Source organism: Amblyomma maculatum, chromosome 3 (assembly GCF_055883805.1).
Source record: "Amblyomma maculatum isolate TAMU_Amacu chromosome 3, ASM5588380v1, whole genome shotgun sequence".
In the NCBI taxonomy this organism is placed as follows: Eukaryota; Metazoa; Arthropoda; class Arachnida; order Ixodida; family Ixodidae; genus Amblyomma; species Amblyomma maculatum.
Window position 1 is genome coordinate 10,159,578 of NC_139346.1, and position 27,240 is coordinate 10,186,817.

General features: G+C 42.5%; 2 protein-coding genes and 2 long non-coding RNA genes across 12 annotated transcripts in view; 2 read left to right on the plus strand and 2 right to left on the minus strand.

The window, feature by feature from the left end:
• Positions 1 to 27,240, plus strand: part of LOC146194200 (uncharacterized) — a 290,048-nt gene that overhangs the window by 166,708 nt on the left and 96,100 nt on the right. The window lies entirely within an intron of this gene.
• LOC146194209 (uncharacterized) overlaps positions 8,273 to 27,240 on the plus strand; it is a 49,392-nt gene continuing 30,424 nt past the window's right edge. Inside the window, exons 1-3 of one of the 8 annotated variants that reach the window (XM_084597289.1) lie at positions 8,273 to 8,596; positions 14,051 to 14,182; positions 14,742 to 14,761. In XM_084597289.1, coding sequence (XP_084453415.1) covers positions 8,561 to 8,596; positions 14,051 to 14,182; positions 14,742 to 14,761 — 188 coding nt within the window. In that variant the 5' untranslated portion in view covers positions 8,273 to 8,560. Of the gene's footprint in view, positions 8,597 to 14,050; positions 14,183 to 14,741; positions 14,762 to 15,990; positions 16,110 to 27,240 lie in introns of those variants that run through there. The other 7 variants (XM_084597290.1, XM_084597291.1, XR_014705824.1 and 4 more) reach the window with 7 other exon arrangements.
• LOC146194210 (uncharacterized) lies at positions 14,051 to 16,078 on the minus strand. The gene is made up of 2 exons (XR_014705825.1): positions 15,940 to 16,078; positions 14,051 to 14,152 (listed from the first exon to the last, which is right to left on the minus strand). It is a non-coding gene; the product is annotated as an uncharacterized LOC146194210 (long non-coding RNA).
• Positions 16,266 to 21,704, minus strand: LOC146194211 (uncharacterized). Its single transcript, XM_084595935.1, has 2 exons — positions 17,057 to 21,704; positions 16,266 to 16,337 (listed from the first exon to the last, which is right to left on the minus strand). Exons 1-2 carry the CDS (start codon positions 21,230 to 21,232, stop codon positions 16,266 to 16,268), a joined length of 4,248 nt encoding a protein of 1,415 aa, XP_084452061.1. The 5' UTR covers positions 21,233 to 21,704.

Below are 27,240 nucleotides of genomic sequence, written 5' to 3' on the forward strand. Positions count from 1 at the left end.
TCTAACAATCATAAGCATTCTCTGATTGCCACTGAGAAGAATAAAAGGTTGCACCTGCTTCATATTCGTGCAGTGCTGGACACCCAATATATTCAAGTCTCAGACCTCTCGTAAAAACTGGTGAGGGTTCTTGGACGCCGCAACACCCCCCTGACTTTAAGCTCTGCTTGTGATAATCTTTTGATGTGTCTAAAATAATAATGTGGACTATTGTGAGTTGCACATTTATTGTAATGCTAGTGTAGTGCATCTGACAAGTATATTCCCACTGAAATCAGCACTAGCAGGTAATCTATATGTCTCAAAAGGCAAGCATGATACCTTGCTTGTGACCACTGATAAGATAGAAACTTGGAGGATGACAAAAAGACTTGAAATTGAATGTTGGAAAATTACCAGTGCACACAGGACAGGGACAAGGAAGAGAACACCACAAGCAAAGGTAGGAAGAGAGCCTAGTGGATTAGTGAACAAGCGGGAAGTCAAAGGCAAGGTAATCAGCAGTTAGTTGTAAAGGAATGAATTCTAGGAAAATATATATTACCAAGGGGACCCAGATAGCCAGGTCGGCTTAGGAAGTAGACAGCCTGTAGGGATAAAGCATAGTTTACATTGGAGAGGGTTAGTTGGAGAGAAACTAGAGGCCTTTATCCTGTATAGTGAATGTGGTTATGCTAATGATATGTAACTTGAAACTTGCATGCCCTGGAGAGGCATGCTGTGTTGTACATTTTCATTGCCTAAAAGAAACTCTGAGATATTTAGTGTTTTAAAACATCTGCATTGTAGTCATATTAATACACGCTGTTTCACAGGCAGCTGAATTTGACATACATTTAAGATGGCGGACATATCAAGCACATTGATTTGAGCGTACTAAAATTGCTCTTAGTAATAGGTTTGAGTCGGTTTATGAGCTTTAACATCCCAGAGGGACTCGGGCTATGCCACATGCTGTAGTGGAGGGCTTTGTAAATTTTTACCACCTGTGCACTGACATCGCAGAGCACATGGGCACCTTGCTTTTCTTGCTGCCAAAAAGCAGTTTCCACAGCCATGATTCGATCCCATATTCTTGGATAGAGCAGTCGAGCGCCCAGTCACTGAGCTGTTGAGGTGCTATTTAAATACTTATACTTACCATGTGGATTGAACTATATATAGACATACGCACATCAAATGAAAAAAAGCAAAGTCATATATGGGAGGCAAGATGGAATTGCAGTTTCACTTCACTGTGCCATGCATGTTCTAGAGCGTACAGTTTTACTGATTCTGACGGAATGTATATGATAATATCGATAGTACTAATTGGTAACTTGCATTTAGAAACACTGAGCTTTGTTCACCACTTGATGCAGCATATAATTATGTCCAGTGCAGGAGGGTTCTTGCATCAAGCTTTCTGTGTCAGGTAGTGGCTGCTTGGCACAGCCAGGCAGCTACAGGTCAACTGCCAGAATGTGTTGATGTGAAGCAATTTGAGAACAAATTATTTGTTCCATATGACAAGAAATGAAGCTCACTAATTTAGCAGATTGAACAGTTTTGTTTTGCATGAGAGGATGACAGCACACAAAAATGGATAGGGGCACATATGGCAACAAACAACGATATGCTTGGTGAGCACTCATTTGTTTGGTCATTCCTTCAAGGAAAGGAATGATGAATTGTGTCTTCGTCATTTCTGAGCCGTTCATTCCTGTCTTCCAAGGTTTCAGTAATCTTTAAGGGAGGAGATAAGAATGAAATATATAACTGCCGACCAATTTTCATTCGACCGTTTTTGTTTTTTTTCAAAAGCTCTAGAGAAAGTTATAGTTAAAAAAACTGAGAACTCTTCGATAAACACTCTTTACTATTAATGACAATCAGTTCGGCTTTTGCAAACGATGGTCCACTGAATCTGCTCAGCTGCTGCAAAATGAAATTATTTTACAGGGTTTTGAATGTAAGAACACAACGCTAGGCATGTTTGTAGACTTTGGTAAAATGCATGAACTCCTCAGTCATAACATATTACTTCATAAACTTAAAAGGTATGGCATCCGCGGCTCTCTTCTTAATCTGTTTCTCTCATATAGTCGGCGTAAACAGGCTGTCTGTACTGATGGTAACCTGTCTGGTTTAAAAACTATACAATGTGGAGCTTCCCAGGGTAGCCCTCTGGGTCCGTTTCTTTTTAGTGCTTATATTAATGATATGGTTATATAAACTTGCTTTCAATGTTCTGTAAGCTGATGATACAAGCTTTTTCTTACTGACTCATCCACAGGTAACCTATTAAAAAGAGGGAACATTGTTCTTCAGTCATTAAACAGATGGTTAATATCAAATGAACTTGTTAATTGTCGATAGTAAGAAATTTAAAACAGTTTTCTTTTGACCTTTAAACTTTAAAGGAACTTTATCAGCACTCATTTTACTTACCTTAAAACTTAATAATACAATAGAAATTATCGACAGCTTTAAATCATTTGCTGTTATTTTTGATGCACATATGAAAGGAACAGAACAGATTACATATATTGCAAAGAGAGTGTCACAGTCTGTTGGCATCCTTTGCAGGTGTCACTGAGAATTTTCTCCAAATCTAAAGTTGATAATCTACAACACAATATTTCAATCTTATCTTAACTATTGCCATTTGGTCTGGACCATCACATAAAGCACTAACATTAATAAGGTACTAATGCTTCAAAAGAAAGTAATTAGATTAATAGCCGGGGACAGTTATACAGCTCATACAGCACATTTTTTTTTCCTTAAATATGAGATTATTTGTATTCAAATACCGGCTAGTATATTATCTGAGGTTCTATTCTTCCACAGCAGCTGCTTTTCTTATGTCCCTGGCGGAAATGTCCATGGCGTGAACAGTACCAATTGTGCAAGCTGTTGTGGCCAAGTGGAAAATATATAATGCTCATTTATTCATTTTATGGTTAAGATATGAAGCAGTAATCTACCAGTTTGCGTACTGCAATTACTTCATTTATATTTGCAGCCGAAAATGAAGCTAGCTTCCAGTAGAGCACTGGGAAAATATACTATTTAAAATATTAATGGGACTGGTATATTTCAAGCAATTTAAGATAAACAGGCCTAGCTCTTGCTTTCTAATTTCACCTTGAAATAAAAAAAAAATTCGCATCCGACCCGACCAAATGACCAATTGAACTGAAATGATAACAGTAACCTCGCTGTAGCAAACTCGGAGTTAATTGTAAAACTCAAGTCCCAATTCATGTTCAGTAGACGACTGTAAATATTTGAACTTTTATAGTAAAGACATTTTTGACAAGAATCGGTTATATATAGTATCTGGCAGCGGCGACGTACTTCCCATGAAATGACATCGCCGCACGCGCGATACAGAATCGCGAGGCAAAGTTTTCTTAAACTGGCTTTACCACTAGACTTTCAGCTGTGCTAAGAAGCTAACTTTACGTAGGCCTCGGAGCTGTGAGGGAAAGCATGCGGTGTGTAGGAAAAAAACAAAACAAAGAAAACAAAGGAATGTGGAAAGAAGGTGGCGCGGTTCATTCGGAGAGCAAAAGGGCAGCGAGAAGTACGGAAGGAACGAAACGGCCTGACGTTCACAACAATTATTGTGCAGTGCGAGGCATGCGGTGGCAAGAATTAGTGCATGAATGCGGAACGCCTTTGCTTCACTTGGCTGTCGCGTGCATTTCTCGTTGATTGCCTCTTCGATGACAAACAGCGGAAAGTGATGCTGTGTTCTTGCAAGGCTTTGGTTTTCACATGAAATCAAACTCAGTTGTATTCGATTGTTGTGTATGCATGCTTGAGGTATGCTTCCACGAGATGTAAAAAAAAATCTTATAGCCGAAAAAAAAAAAAGAAAGAAAATTGCGCATAAAGATTTGAGAGAGATGGAAGGTATTTTAGAGTGTTTTATTTTTATAAAGCAGCAACACATATATATTTATTAAGCCATTTATAATAGACAGCACATCTGCGCCATATATATCATCACAATTATACTGATTTAGTAAAGACCCTTATATAGTCAATATAAAGTCATGATCGGACCAGCAATATATATTGCTGGTCCGATCGTGACTTTACTATTAAAGGGTTCATTCAACTTGAATCAGTGCTTTCAAGGCCTGCATTATATGACCTCTTAGCTCCCATTTTGCAGCCAGGTCAAGAAAGAAAGTCATTGTCCCATGTTCCCTATAGAATACTATGCCTCCAAGATATATATTTTTGATTCGCACCATCTTTCAGACCTGGTATATCTCTTTTTGACCCCTATAGAACTTTGCCATGTCATATTCTGTTCCCACCTTAACTATTGCACGCTGATATATGGGGGGCAACTACTAATAATAGACACCAAGTACACTTCTGCGTCTAGAAAAGAAAGTTATTTCCCAGGGAGCACCAAAATATTGGAGCAATGTAACATTTTTGTTTCATTTGAACATTATTTTGATGTTATTGTCTTTATTTGAAATATTTTAGCAATAGGGGACATATTAGGCTGGTATAATGTGTTGATAAACATTTAATTAATATAAATCTAACTTGTATGCAACATAAATGTAACATTCGTGAAAGTGTAGAGTAACCTTGCCGAGCATGTAGGCCCGCTCACGATGGTACACAGCTTGCGCGCTTTGCAAAGACCACAATACAGCACAACTACATATAACAGCACAACTTCTACACTCACCTCTGAACAAGTCATTTAGAGTCATGCTTTTATATCCATAGCCGATGGGTGTGCAAGGAGTCATAGTGACGAATGAATAATAATCAAAACTCTCTAACAAAATATTAGGGCTGCTTTCATTCTACGGCAGGCATAATTTCAAAGCTCTAGTTGAAAAGAAATATGTTATTGAAAAAACATGGTTACTGGAAGAAAAAGGCCAAAAGTGCTGGGACTTAGTGTTCAAAATGTATATTCTATGTTGCATTATATATTTATGATCCAAATATTATTTAATATTTAGCAGACAATATTAGAATAACATTTGTTTGTAACATTAAAGTAATGTTTGCAATATGCAACATAAAACATTATATAACATTATTATAATATTTGGCAGTTATTAATAATATAATGTTTCTTTTGAATGTTACAACTATGTGACAGAACGTTAGGCAACCTTCAGGCAAGTTAACAATTTTGTAACATCATTCTAATGTTTGGTGCTACGTAGTTGCATAAACAATGTATTGTATTTACATCCTTCAACAGAGGTTATCATGCATTCAGCATCAAACTGTGAATATCATTACAATCTTTTTTATCAATTCGACTTTGCTTATGAAAAATGTCAATTTTTAATGACCCAATCAGGGGAAGCACTATGTTTCAATATTTTTAACATGTGCCTATGAAAAAGGGATGATACATTACCAAACTAATTACCTTCTTCACTCTTTACTATCTTTCCAATCCCTGTCATATGACAGTCACACATAAAGTTTTGTGTTCAATATGTTTCTAGAGTGACCTGTTTTTCTATTTTATTGTGCAATATGATACCTAATTCATTCAACCTAAAAATGGGACTTTTTTGTGCATTTTTCTATATTATTGTACATATAGTAATGTTGCATATTGTCAGTACTTTGGTTCATTTTTCATTTATATGCATGCAAAGCTGAATGTCTTTGCTAGAAACTTCTTTGAACAATTCTGTTGCTTCCTTGACCTCGTCCTTAAGCTGTCTCTACAGCTTTCTGTCAGAGAGTCTGTAAATGAAATGTTGAGCATAAACATGAATTGCTTTCAATTGATTTGAATTGCCTAGTGAAAAAATAATAAAAAAGAGCCCCATTTACAGCTGGACTGTTGAACTGAAGATCACTTCTTTCCAGCTGGAAACCATATATATTTCTTCCAGAATGACATATTTTTCGAGCTGAATTATATATTGCACTGGAAAACCTGTTGATCAGGAATGTTTTTACTTCCTGATGGAAAATTGACATTTCCAGTCAAACAGCTAGAAAATTTGCAGCTAGAGTGCAACAACAGTCATAGTGACATATGAACTGCACAACACTAAACAACATGCAACTCGATGCATCGTCCATATGGATACCATATGCATAGAGCCAAGCATACAACATACCATGCCATCATTAAGAGCCTTTACTTGTGATGTTAAACGTATGTCATCAGACCAGGTGGTTCATATAAGATTTGGTGAAAATGAGTACAGAAGCCTTCTCCTTGATTGTTCATGTAAACAGAAAAAAGAGGGGTGGTATAGTAAGCAAACCTTTATAACAAAATTATATATATATTTGTGCATGCGCTCTGTTTCAGGCAGAATTTAAGAGATTTAGGTGCAAATTATACTTTTATTTAAAAATGTATTTGCGGTAATAAAGAAAGCGGCAAAATTCTGCAACCTGTACTGCTTGAAGTATATTTTTATTATGTTGTTTTATAGTTATTATTGAAACCGTATAATGTGGAGTACACTATATATCAAAGCAATTTTTCTTTGTAATGTTAAATTCATGTTTATAATACAGCATAACAATATTATTTGTCAACTTATAACAGCATATTATAACATTGAAAAGATCAGCTATTACTTATGTAACACAAGCATTAATACAACTGACATACCAGTTTTGTTATTCTAATGTTGCTACCTATAGTTGAAGAATTCTTTGACAATTTTAGCAGATTGATGCGCTCCACTGCTGATTTGCTTCTTGTTCATTGTTTGACATAGATGAAGCATGTGTGTATGAGCGGAGGTCTTGTCATCACCTTTGCATGCGGTTCACTAATCGGGCAAGCACTTTACATTAAAATAACCAATATGTGCAGCAATCTCGTCCTTTGCACTAAATTGCAGAATATAGTCACAAAATTTCCAGTTAGGAATTTTCACTGTTGATCGTTTTTATCATATATCACATTAACCGATCACTACCACTGCTTTGCCGGATTTTGCACACGTAATATACATGCAGCACGACAGCCAGTGAAGAGGATATATCAAGCACATAAAAAAAAAAAATCATAAGGGGTGGGCTTTACAGTAACATAAGTCGACATGCAGAGAAGCCCCCTGTTTGTCCGTTTGCATACTGAAAACATCCCTACATCATTCTGCAGTTTTTTTTTTTCTTAAAAAAAAAAGTGTATCTGGGAAATCAAATTGGAACGAGGCAGTAAGTAAATATTTTCCAGTGCTGAATGGGGCAGATGTGCCGGGTGTGGTTCAACCAGCATGAATTAACGAAAGATTTTAGCTCTTTATTATTATTTTGCATAATAACCACGGCTCATTTCGTGATATATTCCACCCGCTATTATGCCCAAGCATCCTGTTCTTCCTGTAGTATATGTGTCACTGTGTGTATGTGCTCTAATGATTCGGCGCGCACGTATACGTACACCGCGCGCACTGCCGCGACCCTCCGTAGTAATACAGCGCGTTGCACAATTAGAGGCGCGATGTAGAATGCTTCTCCCAGCTAAACTGTGGAATCCTCGCAGTTAAAATTTTGCACAAAAAGGGCATTTTGTCGCTAGTATTTTTTAATATGAAATTTGTTTGGGGTGCTTGCCTGATTCGATTAAAAGAAGTCAGTTGTTCCCATCTTATGCGGCGGCAATGACCGCTGCCCCAGCAATGGTACTGGTGGCGCCACCTCATGCTGCTACAACAACTCTGTAGCAGGAAAAGAGGGGGCGAACGTTTCTGGCAGAAGGTTTGAGTTGTTGTAAGCAGCATGAGGTAGCGCCACCAGTGCCATCGCTGGGGTAGCGGCTCGTCTGCCGTCGTCGCCGCCGCTTAAGATGAGAACATCTGACTTCTTTTGATCGAATCAGGCATGTACCCCAAACAGATTTGGTATTAAAATATACTAGCAACAAAATACCATTTCTGTGCAAAATTTGAACTGCAAGGATGCCGCGGTTTGGCTGGGAGAGGTACATCGCGCCTCTAATTGTGCAACACGCTAAACTTGCGAGCGGGCTAGTTCTATAGGACTCCGACGACCTCTGGCGCTGCATGGTTATACACAAACACAACACTTGTTTAATTCTCTTGTGTGTGTGTTGTGTTTGTGTATAACCATACAGCGCCAGAGGTCGTCGGGGACGCGACCCTCCAGTCTTACTCGCATTTCATATAACCCAGAGCTGCTTACACTAAAGCTTTACGGATAATATATAGCTACGCTTCGGCGTCGTTTGGTCGGATGTTCTGCTCACTGCAATTCCCTGAGACATCGAAATTGTATACTATCTCGTGTCTCCTGAGGCCGCGTCGTCTGCCATCTCAGTGTCATAGCTGCCATGCCATGAACAGTGGATGGCGCAACCGACGAAAACTAAAACAGACTATATATGCACACCTTTAAAGCCTTCAATTTAATTTTTAAAGTACAATATTAACATTTGCAGTTGCCCTCTTTTTATTTTTTTAGTTAACAAAATGCTGCACTGCTGCAAGCTACGTTCACTGCGGGATGCATTACAAATGGCGGCGGAGATGTTTGCATTTGCTGTCATCTTGCGGGGCCATACACCATATTACTACTGATGACATCGAAAACGCTTCCCGCATTGAATGTATTGGTAAGATTCTCTTAGTATTACTGAAGGTTATAAAAAAAATATTCACAATGGCTTTATTGCATCAGTCATTCATCGCAAAATTTGCGCATAGCTGTAAACTTTCCTTGTGCCCCTCGAAACTAGGAGGTATGGTTTGTTCACGTCGTTTGTATACAAGCGGGGCAGTGTGTGTACTTGTGAGGTTTGTGTGCTTGCGAGTTTCTTATATCAGCCCCTTCGGTCAAGTCTTCTCAGGTGTGCAGTTCTGTACTTGCAGTAGTATGTATGTACAGTTTGGCTCAGTATGCATATGGCTGCAAATCAAAGCCGTTCAGTTTTTTCAGAAACTTGGTGCTTGAAAATTTCGTCATTATCCGGGGTTTGAAACCGGGATCACCACCTGTCCCCGGCAGTCGGTCTACCAACTGAAATGTGCAGCAGATTAGATGCTAGGCGAGAGCGAATTGATGAACAGCTCGAAATGGGAATAGCTGCTGCAGTATACCGCGAATGGCTGCACCCTTTTGCGACTTGACTTGAAAAATTACGCAGGAATCTGCCTTCAAAGTAGATGACTCAACATTTTACGGGAGCTCCGCTGAGTGTTTCGGGCTGTTTACAAACATGAACACTCCATGATGCCTGAAATTTATGTTTATAACTGGTTATAAGTGAGAGAAACCAAGTACAGTTTTAAAAAGCTGTTGATGCAATGTTGGATCGCAGTATGTAGTCCATGAAACGACGTGACATGATTTGGGTAATCAACAGGGAAGATGGGATTTTGTTATTTGCAACCTTGCCTTTTTCGTTGCTGTAATCTGCAACTTTCATCTTCTCTCTCTTTTTAGTAGTTTGTGACTTTCTAGACTATGGTTTCTTTCAATTGGCCGATTTGGGCTACTTGTTAAAACTGGCTGTTTTCAACTGGGCTATTTGTTAAAATGTGGATAAGATAGAGTAGGTGTGTTCAAGCCCACCTGTGTGCACACAGCACACATAGACTGCACTGCAGGTGAGTCCCCATACTTTTGTATGGTCATCAACACACCTTTCTAGAGCGCTGAAACGCCACCATGTCGCGTAAATAAAGGGAAATATGAGGTGTGACAAAATAAACGAGACAAGTGTGTAGCTTGAAAAAAGAGTTGAGTTGGCAACAACTGCTTTGCTGACATCATCCCACACACCTCCCCTATTCATGCACTAAAAATACTTAAATTAGCAAAGAAAAGTCACAGTTTTGGAGTGATGGATGGCTGTTGCAATAGGACAATGCACCCGCTCACATGACCATATCTGTCAAGCAGTTTCTGACCAGCAAAAACATTACTGTGATGGAGCATCCTACTTATTTGGCTCCATGCGACTTTTTTTATTTCCTAAAGTTAAATCTTGCTTAAAGGGAACCAATTTTGTCTTATTTGTAGAGGTTCAGGCAAAAACAGAGAATCTCCTGAAGGGCCTTCCAAAAACCTCGTTCCAGAACTGTTACCAGCAATGGCAGAAGTGCAGAAGTGTGTGAATGCTGAGGTGACTACTTTGAAGGTGATAATGTCACAGAGAACTGATTCTAAAAGTGCAGTAATTTATTGGACCAGTCTCGTTTTTTTTGTGTCACACCTCGTATTTTTATCAGGTGCTCGGGTCAGGTGGGGTATGGGGTGAGACCTAAGGTGCATAGGCGTACTCTTTGCCTTGGCAACTGCGTTGTGCCAGTTCCAGAGTATCTGAGCCAAGATAACACTTTCTTAGCACCACTGCATACTGCTGCAGCACTCTAGCCTGGCGTGCTGATTACAGTACTATAATTAGTTAAATGTCAAGAATGCTGTGCCAAATACCCCTGTAAGAAGGCCCTCCTGCCAGTAGAATCAATTTTTTCAGTGTCACCATAGGCTGGGCAAGTTCTTCCTTTCATTTGTTCAAGGCACTGAACACTATCGTCAAAACAACACCCCTTGTCACCTGCTGGCATGAGAAGAGAAAAAACTCAGTTACTGGAAGGTTCCTCTCAGTTGATGTCATTGGTCGAAGGGCTTCCTTTGAAGAATTTTGCCGCTGCATTCTTGACCCGTAACCGACTGTTGTTCACATTGAAAGCCCCTTTTGTGTGCCCCTGCCGATTCCCATGGTGGGATCTTTTTATCACTGTAGCTCGGGGTGGAAAAATTAGGTGCGCTATTGCAGTATTTCCTGCACAAACCTGAGACAAAGAGATGGCGCTCTTCATACCACACTCTCTGTAGATCACAGTAAATCCACTTGCAGTAATGCTCACAGCATCCAGCATTTGCATGTAAAAAATCGAGATCATCTAGTTTCTGTCAATTCCATGTCTAAAAAAAAAATGCTCTCCACAATGCACATTGCAAATGCTGTTTATTCCATCACAGCAACTGGGTTCACTACTGTGATGTGTGTGCCAAATCTGGTCACATCAGATGGTTATGAGAATAGGAGGTGCCAATTTTACCAAACATATTGCGTGTGCATATAACAATAGCACACAGATTACAAAAACGTTTCCTGCATACTTGAACAAAGCTGCTTCCAAGAAGTAAATTTCCATTGCATGCAGAGGTGAATCTTTGCTGTAGCACTGTAATATTTGTGAATGTAAAAGTCCTCCCTTGCCATCCAAGCCAACTCGTTTGTTCTGCGCATTGCATACTTTCTCTAGTCAGGCTTCATATCCTCATTTTTTAATGTGCATAGCTAAATGTGCCGGTGCTTTTGTTTTTTTCTTAATAATAAACGATTGGTTGTGAGGAAAAGGGAGGGATTGTTAAATGAATGAAAAAAGATTGGCCAATCTATTGAAGTCGAGGAGGGAGTGCTGATATGGTTCCTGTTTCCAAGCAGGATACGAAGACATCATTGCACAATGATGGATCTGACCAAAAGGAGATTTCAGTGCATTATGTGGAGGCTATATGGAAAAAATACTTCAGCGGAACACTTCATAAAGGGCATGTCATGCTTATTTTGGCAGCCACTTTTACTATCATTGCAACAGTACAGCTAGCAGTGCTGACAAAAGGTTTTTCACTCTTGCCAATTTCTGGGAATTGCAAGTTTTTTTTGCAAGGGATCACCTTATGCCACACTATTTGCACTGAACTTGCAGAATAGCCTCTCGGGCAGAATGTCAGGCCTTCTGAAGTTTCGTTGATCACTGTAATGCCCCACACTCTTTCATCCTTTGTGTCGCAGTTCTCAGAAAACTAAGTGCTGGAGCGTAACCATGTTTCTTTAAGGACAGCTACTTCTATGTCCTTTGTAAGAAGTGTAAACTCAAGCCGGAGTTTTCTTCATGACGGCCCTGCTGTTAATGTTTATAACTATCGCCATCTCTGTGTTTAATTTTTGCTGCTATTATTTCTAAGAGTCTTCATAGTGTTCTACCCATGCATGTGCAATTTTCTGGGTTTTACTTTTTGTGTATCTAGCTTGGCGTTAATGTCGTCATTTCTTCCATACGTGGAGCTGTGCTAATGCTTTTATTCCTTTTCAGCAAAACAAATCTTTGCTTCGTTTGCTTTCATGCATCAGTTTCCTTCTTGTAGTCTTGCAGTTTAATGAATACCTTTTTGCAAGCTTTCTTCCTTTGGCAGTTACCAGTTTAAAGCAATAGATGACCAGGCTGAAGACCGCCAAGGCAGGGAATGCAGGGAATGGCACAGAGGCATGTTGAAAAGGAAAAACACAAAATTGCATTTATTGACCTGCAGTCAAAAGAAATTTGGAGAACAGTGGGAAAATGCAGCGAATGACGCAGAGGCATGTGAAACAGTAAAACACAAACATGGCATTTATTGGCTAGCAAGTAAAAAGGAATTTAGGGGACATCAACACTGCCTGTAAAAATGTGACTCAACGTCACTAATCGTTCCTCTCTATGGCTCGGTTTGCAGTTTGCGCACAGGCACTTTGCTACTTGCTTAATTTCACTTAATTTTGTGCCTCTGCTATCTCACACATACTCATTAATTAGCATGCAGCCGTAAGCATCATGTGAAAGGTCACTCGGCACAGATATAAAGCCCGCTTCGACCAAAACATACAAACATCGTTGTAAGGCCTAGGGGTAGCACATCTGACTTGGCATCCAACAGTTCCAGGTTTGATTCCTGTCCTTCCCTCCGTAAAGCTACTACCAACCTGGCTATGTCATGTGGTCTCAAGACATCATACAACCCACAGGCTGATCAATGCTTGGCTATGCCATCTCCCATTTAACATGTACCAGATGCATGTCTATGATTTTTTGTCTACAGCACTGACAGATTTTCTGCAGAGCGGGACCATTAACACTGTCACATTGATACACAAGTACTTACAGGAGTAGAATGACCATAACACAAGATATTTGGTACTCATAGCAAAGAACCCAACAATTACACACTCATTTAAGTTTTTGGGAATAGGCAGGAAGTTGGGATGGAGCAGATTAAAATTTTTAAGGGTATGGGGAGCCTCAGTCTGCTAGCCAGCGTTTCGACAAGAAGGATTGTCATCATCTAGGCAATGCATTCATCACTGGCAAAAAAAAATTTAAAAAAAAGAATCGAAGAATGGGAAAGGCACAGTAACTGTCTCACGTTTCTGTGGACACCTGAACCATGCTCTGAGGGAAGGGATGGAGGAGGGAATGAAAGACTGAAGACAAAAGAACAATGAGGCATCCACTTAAATTTTGCCTAGAAGGGTACAATAATGACAGCATTAACAGGTCCCGTTTGTAGCTTCTCTTGCGAACTTACATTCCTACTTATGCACTTTACAACACCCTTAATCAGTAATTTCTTAATTTCCTCTTCTGCTATCTCATACATACTCTTTGTATAGTAATAAGCTACTATATTATGTGAAAGACTACCTAGCATAGATATAAAGCCTCGCTTAACAAAAACATACAGACATGTTTGCATGGCCTTGAGTCGGGATGTCCCACTCTGAATGCAAAGTTCCTCAGAAGGAAATAGGCTTGGGTAGGTTGGTAAATCATCTTAACTCAGGAAGCATAGCGCAGGAAGACTGGAAAACGAGGACAACACAGGACTAGCGCTAGCCCTGTGTTGTCCTCGTTCTCCGTTCTTCCCGCGCTGTGCTTCCCGAGCAAAGTTCCTGGAGGGTTGGATTGCCTTCGTCCTGCTATATGAAATGACAAGCCTGAAGCTTCTGTCAAATCGGCCATATCACATGGTCGCATGATGTCGCAGAACCCTGCAATTGATCAGTGTCCGACCATGTCCGCTGCCAGCCATGCCCGTGATTTTTAGCTCAATTCAGATGCTGGAGTTTTCTAGAAAATGGGACTTTTAGCCTTATTGCATTGAAAGGTGCGGTAGCAGAGGGCTCCGAATTATTTTAAGGTACTGTGGTAAGTGACGACCTTGTGCTGTACAGCCTTTTACATGTCATGTGCATTACAGTATCATTGACAGCAGTTAAATGGGCCTCCACTTTCAGGAGGAAGACTGCCGAGGAAGTGGACAGGGCAGTAAGATGGCAAACTTGAACTTGAAAGAAGTGCTGTCCAGGCATGAGGCATGTGTGTCCAAGCATGAGGAACTGCGACAAATGACGCAAAGAGGAAATCAGGTTGAAGTTGAGCCCTACAGTACTCAACTTTAGGGCCTTTGCATGAATGCTTTGTATATATTTTTTAATATACTTACAAACTTTCAAGACAACAGCACAATGTCAATGTAAACATTGCTGGAGAGAGTGGGAGCTAGTTGCACCATCAAGTTCAACAGAAAGTCGAGCTAGTTATTACTATGTGATACTTTAGCATAAGCAGTGCAAATACAAAGGACAGGAACTCAAAGACAGAGCAGTGCCAGTCCTCCTCTAGTTCAGTCTTTTGTTATTAAAAGACAGTCTTGAGATACTTACCAGCATGAGCAATTTGTCTGCAACAGATGCTTTAAGAGTTGAAAAGGTTATGTGCATGCTTTTAGAAGTACTCATACCCATCAGCCGTTAACAACACCATAAAGATAACTCATAAAGGTCTTCTTGAGTATCTTCCCAATCTAGTGCACTGGGGTGAGCTTGAGGCTTTTCTCTCCTTGATGCAGAGTGATAATGTGCCAGTTGCTTATGTGCTTTTTCTGACCTTAGTTAACATCTCACTGTCCCTTTAATCTGCCTGCAGGAGGAGCATTCAGAGGACAGGTACAAAATCTTTCGCTGTTGCAAATTTGAGGTGGTCTAAGGAACTATAATACATACCTACATAGAGCTTAGTAGAACATTAAGAATATGCTCACTGCATCATGCCTGTGCTAATTGTGAGCCTACGTAAAGCCTACAAGGTATATAAGTTTTTTGTCCTAATATATACATATATATATTTTTTGTCTTGCAACATGCACCATATTTTATTCACTGTTTCAGCTACAACTGTCAGTGAATGTCAAAAATACATTCTTTAGTTAGAAGAGCAATTTCTTCAGCATAGCATTGTCAGCTGTGGTCTGCATTAGACTACTGCTAAGCTGTGTTAACTAGCTAACTGGCAGTGGCACAGGTAGAAATATTTTTTTGGGGATGTTGTGTGCCACCGAGAAAAAAAAAAAAAAAATGGGCTAAGCAAAAAAAGGAGAAAGAAGGAGGATAGCTGCGCTCTGGCTGGCTGGTTGACAAATATTAATTAGCTAGCCTTTTAACTATTACTGCTAAACTCTCTGTTGTGGCCCAGTGCAAATAATATACATACAAATTTTTTAATTTGTGAAAATGCCATTCCTGTGTTGCAGTGCGAGGAATTTCGGGCCACACTCGACAGAAGTGAAACTGAGTGGATGCAGACAGTTCTAGCCACACAAACAAATGTGTGTTGCACAATGGCACAGCTATCCCGTGGTCTCTTTTTTAAGGCACCCGGTAGGGAGCAGTGAGGGACTGAGCTTGTGACAGGTGTGCAACAAGTACTTGCAGGCTTGGCATGCACCCGAGTTTGGCTCGTAATTCCTGTTGGTGTTGTGATGAAGAGAATGGCATTTGCGAAAAACTAAAACTGATATGAATATTATTTGCAGTACACTATAAATCTCTCAAGAAATAAAGACCTGACCAGTAATGGGTAAAATGATAACTGTTTAATATTAGTTCCTGGCAGCTAACCTGTCTCAGCTGTATTTAACTGTTGCCCATCACAGCTGACAATGTTATGCTGAATGAAGTGATCTTCCAGTTTGAAAATCCTATTTTGAATTATTGCCAACAGTGCAACACCTCTTATACTGCTTATTGCTGTCAAGGCTGATAGCCAGCATACATCAGTACAAAGCGCACTGTTGCAGATACCAAAGGTGTGATAATTAGCGGGACATTGCCAAGTGTGAGATTACCGTGGTAGGATGGGAAGGTGGTGTACTTGACCTTGAAAACTTCCACTTCAGGTAAAAAGGCAGCAAGCTTTGCGGAAGGAGTGCCATGTTAACCTGGAAAGAAATAACAGAAACAAGCAGCAAAACCAAAAAAGCAACGAAGAGATAGCAGAGCAAGCATAAACTCGGCAGCAAATTTTCTTTTTTTATTTGGAAGTGGGGAGGGGGGGGGGGGGGGGTAATTTGCTTAGCTGTGAACTTAAACAAAGGAGAAAGAGAGAAACATTTGGGCTAAAAAGAGTAATCCAGCAATTCATGAGTTCATAATTTGGAGTTTTTCCTTAGCGCTAGCTGAACATGACTGTGAGCAGAAGAATACCTTGCCATCTAAATTTCCTTTTAATTTTTGAATGCAGTCCCTGTGAAAAGATTTAAGGCATAGACCACATTTAATATTTCCAGTCGTTGGGCCATTCAGTGGCTGCCTGCAGACACAGTGTAAGTTATACACAAATATTCTTGGCCGCACATGAACAGTTAAAGAAATAGTTTCTGGGAAGTCATCTATGGTGCCTTTCTTTATACACTCTAGTAAATGGCTCCGTAGCATACCCTGATTAAGATTCATTACTGATGGATCTCTGTCAGATGCTATGTAATACATATTAGCAATTGCAAACAAGCCACAGTCCAAAGTGGTACCCTGATTTTGAGCGGGTTTGATGCTGATCGTTAATGTTGAAAATGGCATTTTTAATATGTGACATATCTGTTTAACGGCATCAGGGGGTATATCTTCATCAATGGAATCATACACATATACTGTATTTGGGGGTGCACATGCATTAGTGACAGTAAGCCAGTGATCTGGGTTGCGAGTATGCAAGATCTGAACAAATGGGCCCTTCACTTGAGAAAAACGTAGCCTTTGTCCCAATAGAACATCTTGAAACCCTCCCATATAAGAAAATTTTTGACGAATCAAGTACTGGGCAACATTAATGACACTGTCTGACAGTGAACTATGTCTAGCAATAGCCTCTAGATCTCTGTCACATAATGAATAGAGCTTATAAATTTGCAACGTCTCGGCTTTAACAGAAGCAAGGTCTATTGTATTTTGCTTTGTCGAGCTCACCTCAGTGCCATTCACTTTAATGGGACGCACTGTGCTGGCCTTAACTGCAGGTACTACAGGCTTATTAGTGCTTCCATAACTATTTCCTGTATTTATGGGACTTGGTTGGTGCACTAGTGGGCTTGTCCTGTTTTGCTGTACTGAAAACAATCGCTTAGTAGCTTTCACTTTTTTTGGACGACCTCTTCTGGCCTTAACTACAGGTATTACAAGCTTAATATTCCCAAAGCTACTTCCTGTATTTAAGGTGCTCGTTTGTTGAACTGCTGGGCTTGTTTGAATTGTTAAACCTTGTAAATTTTGCCCAGCCTGACTTTGCTGTGCATATGCTGCTGTGAGCTGTCTTCCAAATGCCTTAATAGCCAAAACATTTTCTCGCGCCTCTTTTTCACTTCCCATGGATGCAATATTTGCGACACTCTTGGCCATAATCTCAAGCTCCTTGTACACCCAGCAGAATATCTTTTGCGGTGTGTTTAGCTTAAGAGGTGAAGATACCTGAATGCTACTTGTTACTACTGGCTTTGTGGGCGTAGCTGTAGGGCTTTCACTTAAAAAATGCTCCTTTTGCCATCTGCTAGGAATGCATGCTGTATCGAGTACTCTTTCCTGTGCAAATGAGCGGACTGCCATTATATGCGAACAAGGCAAGCCGTACTGGTTGAAAAAAGTACATGTACAGCTGTCCAGATTTTGACTGACACAATAGTCTTTACTTCCTAAAGCCACATTAAATGAGTTGAGAAGTGAACTGACTTGATAATTAGCAGTCTTAAATTTTTCATATTGTTCGAGCAGTTTATCTTTAGCTTCTGATGTGCAGCAACGGGACAGTTCTAATTGAAATTCATCTATACAATTTACATTTACATTAATCTTCATTTCCTTCAGCTTTGCAAACTGTAGAGAGGCGGCGTCATTGTCAACATACTCTATCAATCCTCCTACAGCCTCCACTAAATGCATACCAGGACGAAGGAAACTTTTAAGCTTTTGATTGTGGCTTTCAATTCGGTTATTTGTATTATTTCCTAGGGTTACAAGGCTTTTCCTGTAAGCATGCACCCACATCTCTCTACACGAGTCCCACTGCTGCATATAATAGGAAAAGAATCCAGCAGGAGCTACATTACGCAATTGATCTAACATGTCAGAGTACTCTTGATGAGTTTGAGAATAGACTAATGCTTTTACAAGTGGAAGGAGTAATTTTCGTTGCCCTCTTGCTTTATCATTAATATTTCTATGGAGGCAATTCAGCACGTGCCATGTGCACAGTAAAATTGTGCTGTTCGGAAGAAGAGAACTGAGGATACGCATTTCGTTCATGTCTTTATCTATCATTACCACCTTACATCCTGATACAACAAATGGATTAAATTGTATAAATTTTTCAAACATGGCCCTTATAATTTCAGCGGTTTCATTTTGTACGAATGCGTAGCAGACGCACCGCCCACGCCCACGGCCATCTTCGATGAGAACAGAGTACAAAACATAACCTTCAATATTAACTTTATATGTCCCATCTACAAATATAACATCAGGATATTTTTCCAGCATCTCACGCATCTCACTTGTTTGGAACAAGATAAACTGCAACTCATGTTGATTGTCTTTTTCGTAATGAATGACCCAGTTTGGATTTCTTTCAATTAAAGTTTCTACCTGCTGAACTAGCATTTGCCCGTGAGTCTCCTTATTTCGAACTGGTACAGAGTAAATTTGTTTTAAATTGTTTACATCTTTCGTAGTTAAAGTTTTACCCGTCTTTTGTTGAACAAGTTTCTTGAACTCTTTCGAAGCAACGTTACATTTCACCAGATCACATAGTTGATTTTTTTCATTACTGTTCAGAAGTCTTTGGTTTGTGTATAAATTGTAATGACTAAGGTCGTGATTGTGCACAGTTTTCAGCTGAATTATTTTGTAGTGCAGAGATGGAGACTTGTGAAGAGCCAGTGAAACAAGCATTTCACAACCAATGCTGTTGTAAGACTGGTTTGGACGTTTTCCAGTACTGCGTATCCTAGCATTACCGCTATGAATACAGCGATAAGTAATTCTCAAAAATTCATAATCTTTAGATCCTGACTCTAAGGGGTTTTTGTTTGACCTAGCGACATGAACGACATGCTTCCCCTCCTTACACCACTCATCAAAACATTCCTTAAAAGAAACAAAACTATCAAATGTGCCATTCAGGCAAATTTTGCTCCCTCCCCCTCCAGATATTGTGTTAGAAGCCTTAGTTGCATGAACATGGGCAAGGGTTACATCTTCACAAAGCTCACTATGGCAGCCTGGTGCTAAAGGCAGGAGATGCTCAGATGGGGTATCAATTAGCCAAGTGTCACCAAGGCCACCAGTTGCTCTCTCCCTTTCCTGTTTAAGAGATTCTATTTTTTGGATAGCTTGACTGTCTGGCATATCACATAAGTTAGATTTTCTGCACAAAGCAGATGCTACCAGACAGCGTCTGCGTCGCTTGGCAGCACTGGGCTGTGCACTGCTCACTGTGCCACCCTCATGCGCAGACTTTTGCACCTTAGAGTGAGCCTGGTCATTGAAATTGCCAACTTCTCCATAAGGTACTGAAGCAGCCAAACGACGCCGTCGCCGCTTAGCAGCACCGGACTTTGCTTTGATTAGGCTAGTATTCACGACACATTTGCATGCACTCTGGCCTTCTTTAGATGGTGATCGTGCACGGCTTTTGCAGCCAGTAACCTCTACGACAACACCGCACAAAACAGCTGCAAAGTCTGCCAGCTCACAATTTTTTTGGTGGTGGCTGGCCACACAGCTGTCACAGGCAATGCTGCGCAGGTCACTAGCTTGCCCTTCACCGTCCACACAGCATGCTGCAGTAGAAGGAGGCGCACAGGCATTTCTGTAAAAGTGTGCCTGCACTGTCCTCACTACTGCAGAATAAGGTGTGGCACGCTGCAAGGGCTTGGCACCTGTTTTGGCAAGTACTCTGGTGTCTCTGCCTGTGGCAGAGCTTGAACCTTTTCCTTGCCGAAACAGTGCCGCAGCCTTCGGCTTCTTCTTTGATACAAGTACCCACTCACTGTTGCCATGGTTGCAGACAGCCTTTGGTACAGTTGCTTTAGGAGCACTGACTGTACCTTCCTCTATGGAAGAGCACACAGCAGGGCTGCTTTTGTGCGACACCTGTGAGGCTCCACCATTCACCTTGGCACAGGTGGTGCTTGCACCTTGGCTGAGAGTCATAGGCTTGGTAAAAGGCACACAGCCTTCAAGCCTCTTCTCAGCCTTTCCCCATCCGGGTACACCTGAGCCATGGGACACAGAGGAAGGCAGGCTGTCCCAGGTAGTCCAAACTTTACAACCTTTTTGCCGGACACGAACACCTCCAACAAGCACAAAGCCAGCTCCCCAAAGGGTAGCTGGAAGCTGGTCAGTGCCGCCCCGTTGCAAAGGAGTATTGTTTGTTCCCTGGACAGGAGCAGGAGTTGCAGGTTGCTTGCTTACTACTCCTAAAGTACAAATAGATGAATATAGAGGAGGAAAGTCTGCCTCACAAATCATTGCCTCCCTGGCTGGCTTGGCCCAGCCAGTCCAACTTGTGGATACCCGACTCTCCTGGTACCTCTGTTGAATGGACCGCCTCTCAGCAACAGCAGCCAGGCTGCAGGCCTCCTGGTAGAGATACTCCGCCAGCACCTGGTTTCCTTGCCGGCTCGGGTGCACACCATCGCGGCTCAGGTAGCTGCTCCAGCATCCAACCAAGCCGCCCAGGAAGCGGAAACCCCGCTCGCGGCATAGCTCCTGTAATGCAGCGTTTACCTGCCTGTACCGCTCGTTCGTGCGGTGCAGCTGAGTTTCGCTTTCAGCAACCCTATACTCGTTCTGCCCTCGTGGGAGAACGGCGGAGAAAGCTACTTGCATCGAAGATTTGCTCTTGACAATGCCGCTAGCCAACCGACGGTACTTCTCAATGCACATGCTAACACTCTCAAGAGTGTTGTTCGTGCCAACATGAATAATGAGAACGTCGATGTCGAATAGCTGAGTAGCTACCGCCGAGAGCAAATTTTCTATCTTTATCCCTCTGTGTGCACTCACATCAACAGCCAGACCAGGACGCGATGGAAAATACTGATTAACATATTTCACCATTGAATCACCGGCCACCAAAACCCGATTCATGTTGATCTGTGCAGCGCAGATTAACAGAGGTAGAGAAGTTTAAAACCTGTTTAAAACACGCAATTCAACACACGACTGACGTCAATCGCAACAGTTAACAGAAAGCGAGGATTAACAAAAATGCGAACTGACTTGAATCGCAACACAGCGAAGATTAACAAACTAAAAAAAAAAATAATAAAAAACGAAAAGCAACTGTACACGCAAATTAACGTGCAAATTAGGACAATCGGCACAAACGCCTAGCGTTATATCGAATTCTAGAAAAACTTATCGCAGGAGAAAATGCTTGTTGGGGCGTCTTGAACAGGCCAAGGACGATGCAGCCGATGGATGAGAATCCTAGGCAAAGTCTGAGCGTGGATTTGAGCAGAGACCTGATCCAGACACCCGCCTGCCTGAGTGCCTCCTTGCTGCTTTCTCTCTCGACTAGAACTTTCGCACTTCAGCCTCGCTGGGAGAGGGATTAGAACGGCCCATGCATGTTTCGAGACTTCAGCAGTTGCACGCCGCGCGCCGATTGGTTGGCAAGGCTCCGCGATTGCTTCCGCACAGCGCGCTGGTTGGTTGGTAAACTTATGACACTTGGGTAGCCAGGTGAGGGTGGGGAAGGGGCGTGAGCAGGGCAGCGACACGCACTTGGCCTGCTCTACCTTCAAAGCCCAGCCTACAATGCGAAGCTGTAGCTGTGCATTGTAGCCCCCAAAATTGTCTTTTTCTTTCTTTTTTCTTTCTTTTTTCTTTTTTTTTCTTTTTTTTTTTTTGCAAGTGCGGTAATTGTTTGCCAGCTTTGACAATTTGTCCCCTTTATATATCAGTGAGAGCAGGCAAGGAAATGGCATGTGGCGGTCAAGGAATGGAAAGGGGGGGGGGGGGGGGGGGAATCGAACTGCGGAACGAGAGCAGGCCGTCCACTGATCAGAGCGGTCACCCGCACCTGGGGCGCTGACAAAGTGTCGGCAGAAATTGCATCGCAGTGTCATAGGATCAGGCAGACGGCAACGCTAAATAAAAGTCTGTACATATCTTTCACATAAAATCGCGACATCCTGCAAAAAATGCCCCGAAACTCTGAAGGGATTCTCAATGGGTGCGTAAGTGACGGTTTGTTTCGATAGTAATTACAGGAAAAAATGGAACTTGGCACAATTGGACAAGCGTGAGTCCCCTGGTGGCTAGCTTTAGCCCCTGTTTTTGCCGTGTGTGCACACTGCCCGAAATTGGGCAATTGGCATCGTGCGTGAAAAACAGCACGCCTTTCGGTTGTATATTGCACAGCAGCGTTAAACTGCAAATTTACTCCTTGGCTATTTGATTATCTCGGCTACCGAAACCCGACACCGCATATCTTCCGCTCACGCTATAACCTCGAACATATACATGAGTGTAAATTCCATGCACGAGACATTTAACCAGAAACGAAGCTACATGCAGATGAGCACTTAATTGGCCAGTCCTTTCCTAAACGCCTAAAGAACATCGCTGTTCGTACGGAAGCGGATCATACGCATAGCGTAAACCTACCAGTGCCCCCAAAATAAAACGGAGCACACGAACGAACAAAATTTTGTTTCGCGGCGTGCTCTGCAAGTGCACGGCCGGATGTTCTGTTTTGACACCCTTGATGTCCATGTCTTCAGCACGCGGGACGAATTAGGAGAGCACTTTTTGTGCGAGCCCGTGCTTCGTTTTTTTAAGGTGTATTAGGACGTCGGAGGTCGGTGCAGGATCGAAGACAGCGCAGATGCTAGGAGTAGCTCGGTTAGGTTACGAGCAAATCGAGGTGGCAATTTAATAATTTAATTGTAGAAACGAGAACTGTCCGATCGTGAATGGACATACATGCGTATTGCTGGAGTACGTCGCGTCGCCTGCCGCCTGCAACCTGTGCGCGTGACAAGCGGTGCTCGCCGCACACAACTTTGAGTGAATACAATGATCTGCGTCATTGTGGGAATACGACGTAAGAATTGCCGAGACCTTCTTAGCACCTCCTAGAGCGTCACGAAAGCTGAGCTTCATGCACGCGTAGCAAACGGAATGCGGACGTACCTGCACAGAGAATTGAATGGATACGTCGGATGTATATATCTTTAGACACTTGGTTTGTAATATAGGTGTAAAGTTGGGTTAGTTGAATCTGACTCACGATGAAGTTAGCGCAAAAAACGAGGGCAGAGTGACCACAATCGACAGGGGCTCCGCGGGCAGGCTACACAGATCATGGGCAGTGTTCGTTTGGCGCTCTACGGCAGAGCCCATGCGCCGAAACAATCTCTTCTGGAGCATGGAGCGAGGCGGACTGGGCCTAGTGAACATAGAACTTAAACTTGTAGTCCAAAGGCTCATTTTCTTTCGAAGCCAAAAGGATAATTTTCTTCGCGCGGCCACTTAGTATCTAGGAAGCGCTCATGTTGAGTCTTCTTCCATAGTCCTAGTTTTCTGCGCTAACTTCATGTTCTTTGTCTTGTTACCCAGGCACGCTCAATATATGATTACGTTGAGATGTTAATATTTCAGGCAACAATGATCTTTTAAAAGGCTGAAGAGCACTTTAAGAAAAGGCACGAATACATTGGATGAAGGCATTGTGGGACAGCTTTCATCTTGATATGCCTCAGCTGAGGACTAGACCTACGCTCATGCGGCCCGTCGCGCATGCATTTCATTTGAAGCGAAAGCTTCACTACGCTATAGGTAGACCCGCGCTTCACGTCATAGTTTAACTTTCAAGCAAACTTCCTTTCGTATAAGCCAATGCATGGATGGATGGATGGGAAAACATTTATTTCATCGGCTTTAAGTGGTTTAGTTTGCTTGCTGGCCGCGCCAGATGGCCGCCAGTTGCGTCGGCGATCTCTTCGGCCCACTCAGTGACCCGAGCCTGGATGGCCGGGTCCGAGCAGCGCAGCACGGCCTCCCACTCCTCCAGAGATGGAGCTGGCAGCAAATCGGCGGGTGGCGGATAGGCCGCGCACCCCCATGTAATGTGGTCTAAAGTAGCGTCGACGCCACACTCTTTGCATTCAGGGTCAACCTGCTCTTTGAATATATGTGAATAAACTTTGGGGCAGGGAAAGGAGCGGGTTTGTAGCTGGCGCCAGATTATCTCCTGGGCCTTGCTTAATGAATTGTGCGGTGGAGGGAAGATGCGCCTTTCCAGGCTAAAATGGCGAGTTATATCATGGAACGAGAGCAGGCCCTCCCTCGCGCCGCGGGAAACGAGGTGCTCACCGCCCGGCCGACGAAACCTCGGGCATAGCCAATGCATAATTTACGAGAGAGAGAAAACCTTTATTACACGTAGGAATTCGGGGCGCGCAAGAAAAAATACAGACGGTTTAATTGAGTTGATCATGGAATATCGTGCAGCAGCAGGGCGTTTTGACAGATTGTGTGTGTTGTGTCTAAATTATTATACGTTATTAAGGCAAAAACCTTTCTAGGCTCATGAAGCGAAATCCCGTGCGCGAGATTTGTCAACGTCTGGCCAGCAGGTCAAGCCTGTTGCGACCTCATAGGCTCGCTTGAGGATCCGGTCTTGTGTGCCCAGGTCCGAACTGCGCAGCGATTCCGCGAGATGTGTTCTTGTCTAGCGTTCCTGCCATCTGCAATCCCTCACTTAAATGCGCGCCAAGGAACGCCACGCGACAGAAGCGATCGTGCACCGTCTAAACACACTCGGCAGTTATATGTAGCACTGCAATGAACGCCGATAAGAGGCAAAGGATAGGAGAGGAAGGGTAGGCTTTCGCCATTCTCCTCTTAGACATCTGAGAGACTAGTTTTTTTTTGTTTTGTTTTTTTTTTTTTTTTTTTCTTTTTTTTTTTTAATCAGGCGGTCATGCTTCCAAACAAGACTATGTGCTGCAACACTAAAATTTCCGAGAGCACTGCAGAATCTGCAGTGGAGAAATGCGAAAGCTTTAGCGTTCTTGCTGCACAGGTACATCGCGCGCCCCTTGTCGAACACAACCAGCGTTCCCGTGAACGCATCAGAGTTCACCGGAGTTATAATTTGCTCACAAGAAGGGAAAGGCGCAGTATCTGTCACGCTTATTTCTGTGGACACCAGAACCGCACCCTAAGGGAATGGCGGAGGTATTGAAAGTGGAAAATAGAGCCCCGCCGGGTTGGCGCAGTGGTAAGACGCCCGACTACTGTGCCGGAGTTCCCGGGTTCGAACCCGACCTCGGCGGCTGCGTTTCGATGGAGGCGAAACGAAGTGGCGTCCGTGTGCTGTGCGATGTCAGCGCACGTTAAATATCCCCAGGTGGTCGAAATTACTCCGTAGCCCTCCACTACGGCTCCTCTTTCTCTCTCTCCGCTTTCACTCCCACCTTCCTCCCTTCCCTTACGGCGCGGTTCAGGTGTCCACAGAGCAAGTGTAACAGATACTGCGCCTTTCGCTTCCTGTGAACCAATCAAAAGAAGAGAAAGAGTAGCCGTAGTGGAAGGCTACGGAGTAATTTAGACCACCTGGGGATCTTTAACGTGCGCTGACATCGCACAGCACACGGACGCCTCTTCGTTTCGCCTCCATCGAAACGCAGCCGCCGTGGTCGGGTTCGAACCCGCGTACTTCGGCCCGGAGTACCCGGGTTCGATCCCGATTAGAGCACTGCACGGGCTCAGGCCTGAAATTTGCCGTTTTTCCGGGCCCGGGCCGGGCTCGGGCCTGAATTTGCGGGCTTGGGCCGGGTAAGGGCTTGAAGGGGTGGCTTGGGCGGGCTTTGGCTGGCTGTGCAGTGCTTCTTCGGGAATGAAGAAATCCCGCCGCTAAAGTCATGAAAGTGGTTTACGAATAAACCACTAATAGTACATTTTTTAATGTCGAATGAGAGAAAGCTAATTTATAGACCGAGTTTAATCAGCTGCACTTAGTGGTTTGCCGAAGTAACTTAGGTGCGCACGCCACTCGGCACTCAACACAAGCGAAAAACAAAAAAAAAAAAAGAAAAAGAAAATGTGGGCAAAACAACTCGGCTAGCTTGGGATTTTTCAGCCATCAGTAAGCACACTTCGTCGTATCACTGAAGAAGCGCCTTTAATTGCCTGTCGGCAGGCAGCCGTCTTCGTCCCCCCCCCCGCTTTTTTTCAAAAAATCTCTACGCTACGAGAAACGTAATTGAATAAGAACGTATTTCATTAGGAATCTTCGGTTGTTCAAACACATATTTATGCAAAATAAACAGGCGTCTTTTTCCGCCTCCATAAAGATGCGGAGAGCGGCGATGAGTTATTCAATACAATATTGTTGCACAAGATCCTGTGGATTTTTTTTTTTCCTGCCCTTTATGAGACAGGTTCTTGTGGCGTAGTTGCCAGGGGCAGTCTCTTTGTGTGTGATTAAGCAAATAACTTCCCTCAAGAGCTAATTGATAATACAGAGCCATATTTAAAATCTTTGTAATCCATAGCTCTTGAGCGGTGTTAGAAATTTCTTGTCCAGGCATTTGCTTCTGCCAGTACTTTAAAATGACCTCTTCAGCTCAGAAGAATATTTTGTCACATTTTTCTCACATCTTAATTTTTACTATATGTACCATTTAAGCAGCATTATTTAATTTAACAGTACTATCAGTTCTATGCAGGGCTAAGACAGGAGCTTTGCTCAGATCAAAAGTACACTCATAGTAGTAAATTACAAAAAATGCATTACACATGAAATACAGTCATCACCAAAGAAAAAAAAAAAAGTTAACGACATTGTCGTGACGCTGGGGCTATGGCGACCCGGCCTTCACTTGGTAGCGTGCAGAGACTCCGGGTTGAAGAAGGACTGAATCTTCGAAGTTGGTAAAATATGTACAAGCAGGTTTACTGGCACTTTGAGAAAACGTATTTACAAGAATATTTACATGAAGAAGAAGGGTACATCAGCAAAATGACAAGCGTTAAGAGTTCATAGCGAGAAGCGACTGGATGAGCCGTTTACCCAGGGCCCAGAGCGACATTTCGTGCTCTGCAGCGTCCTTAAAAACCCCCTATGTCCAGCCCCTCTCTGA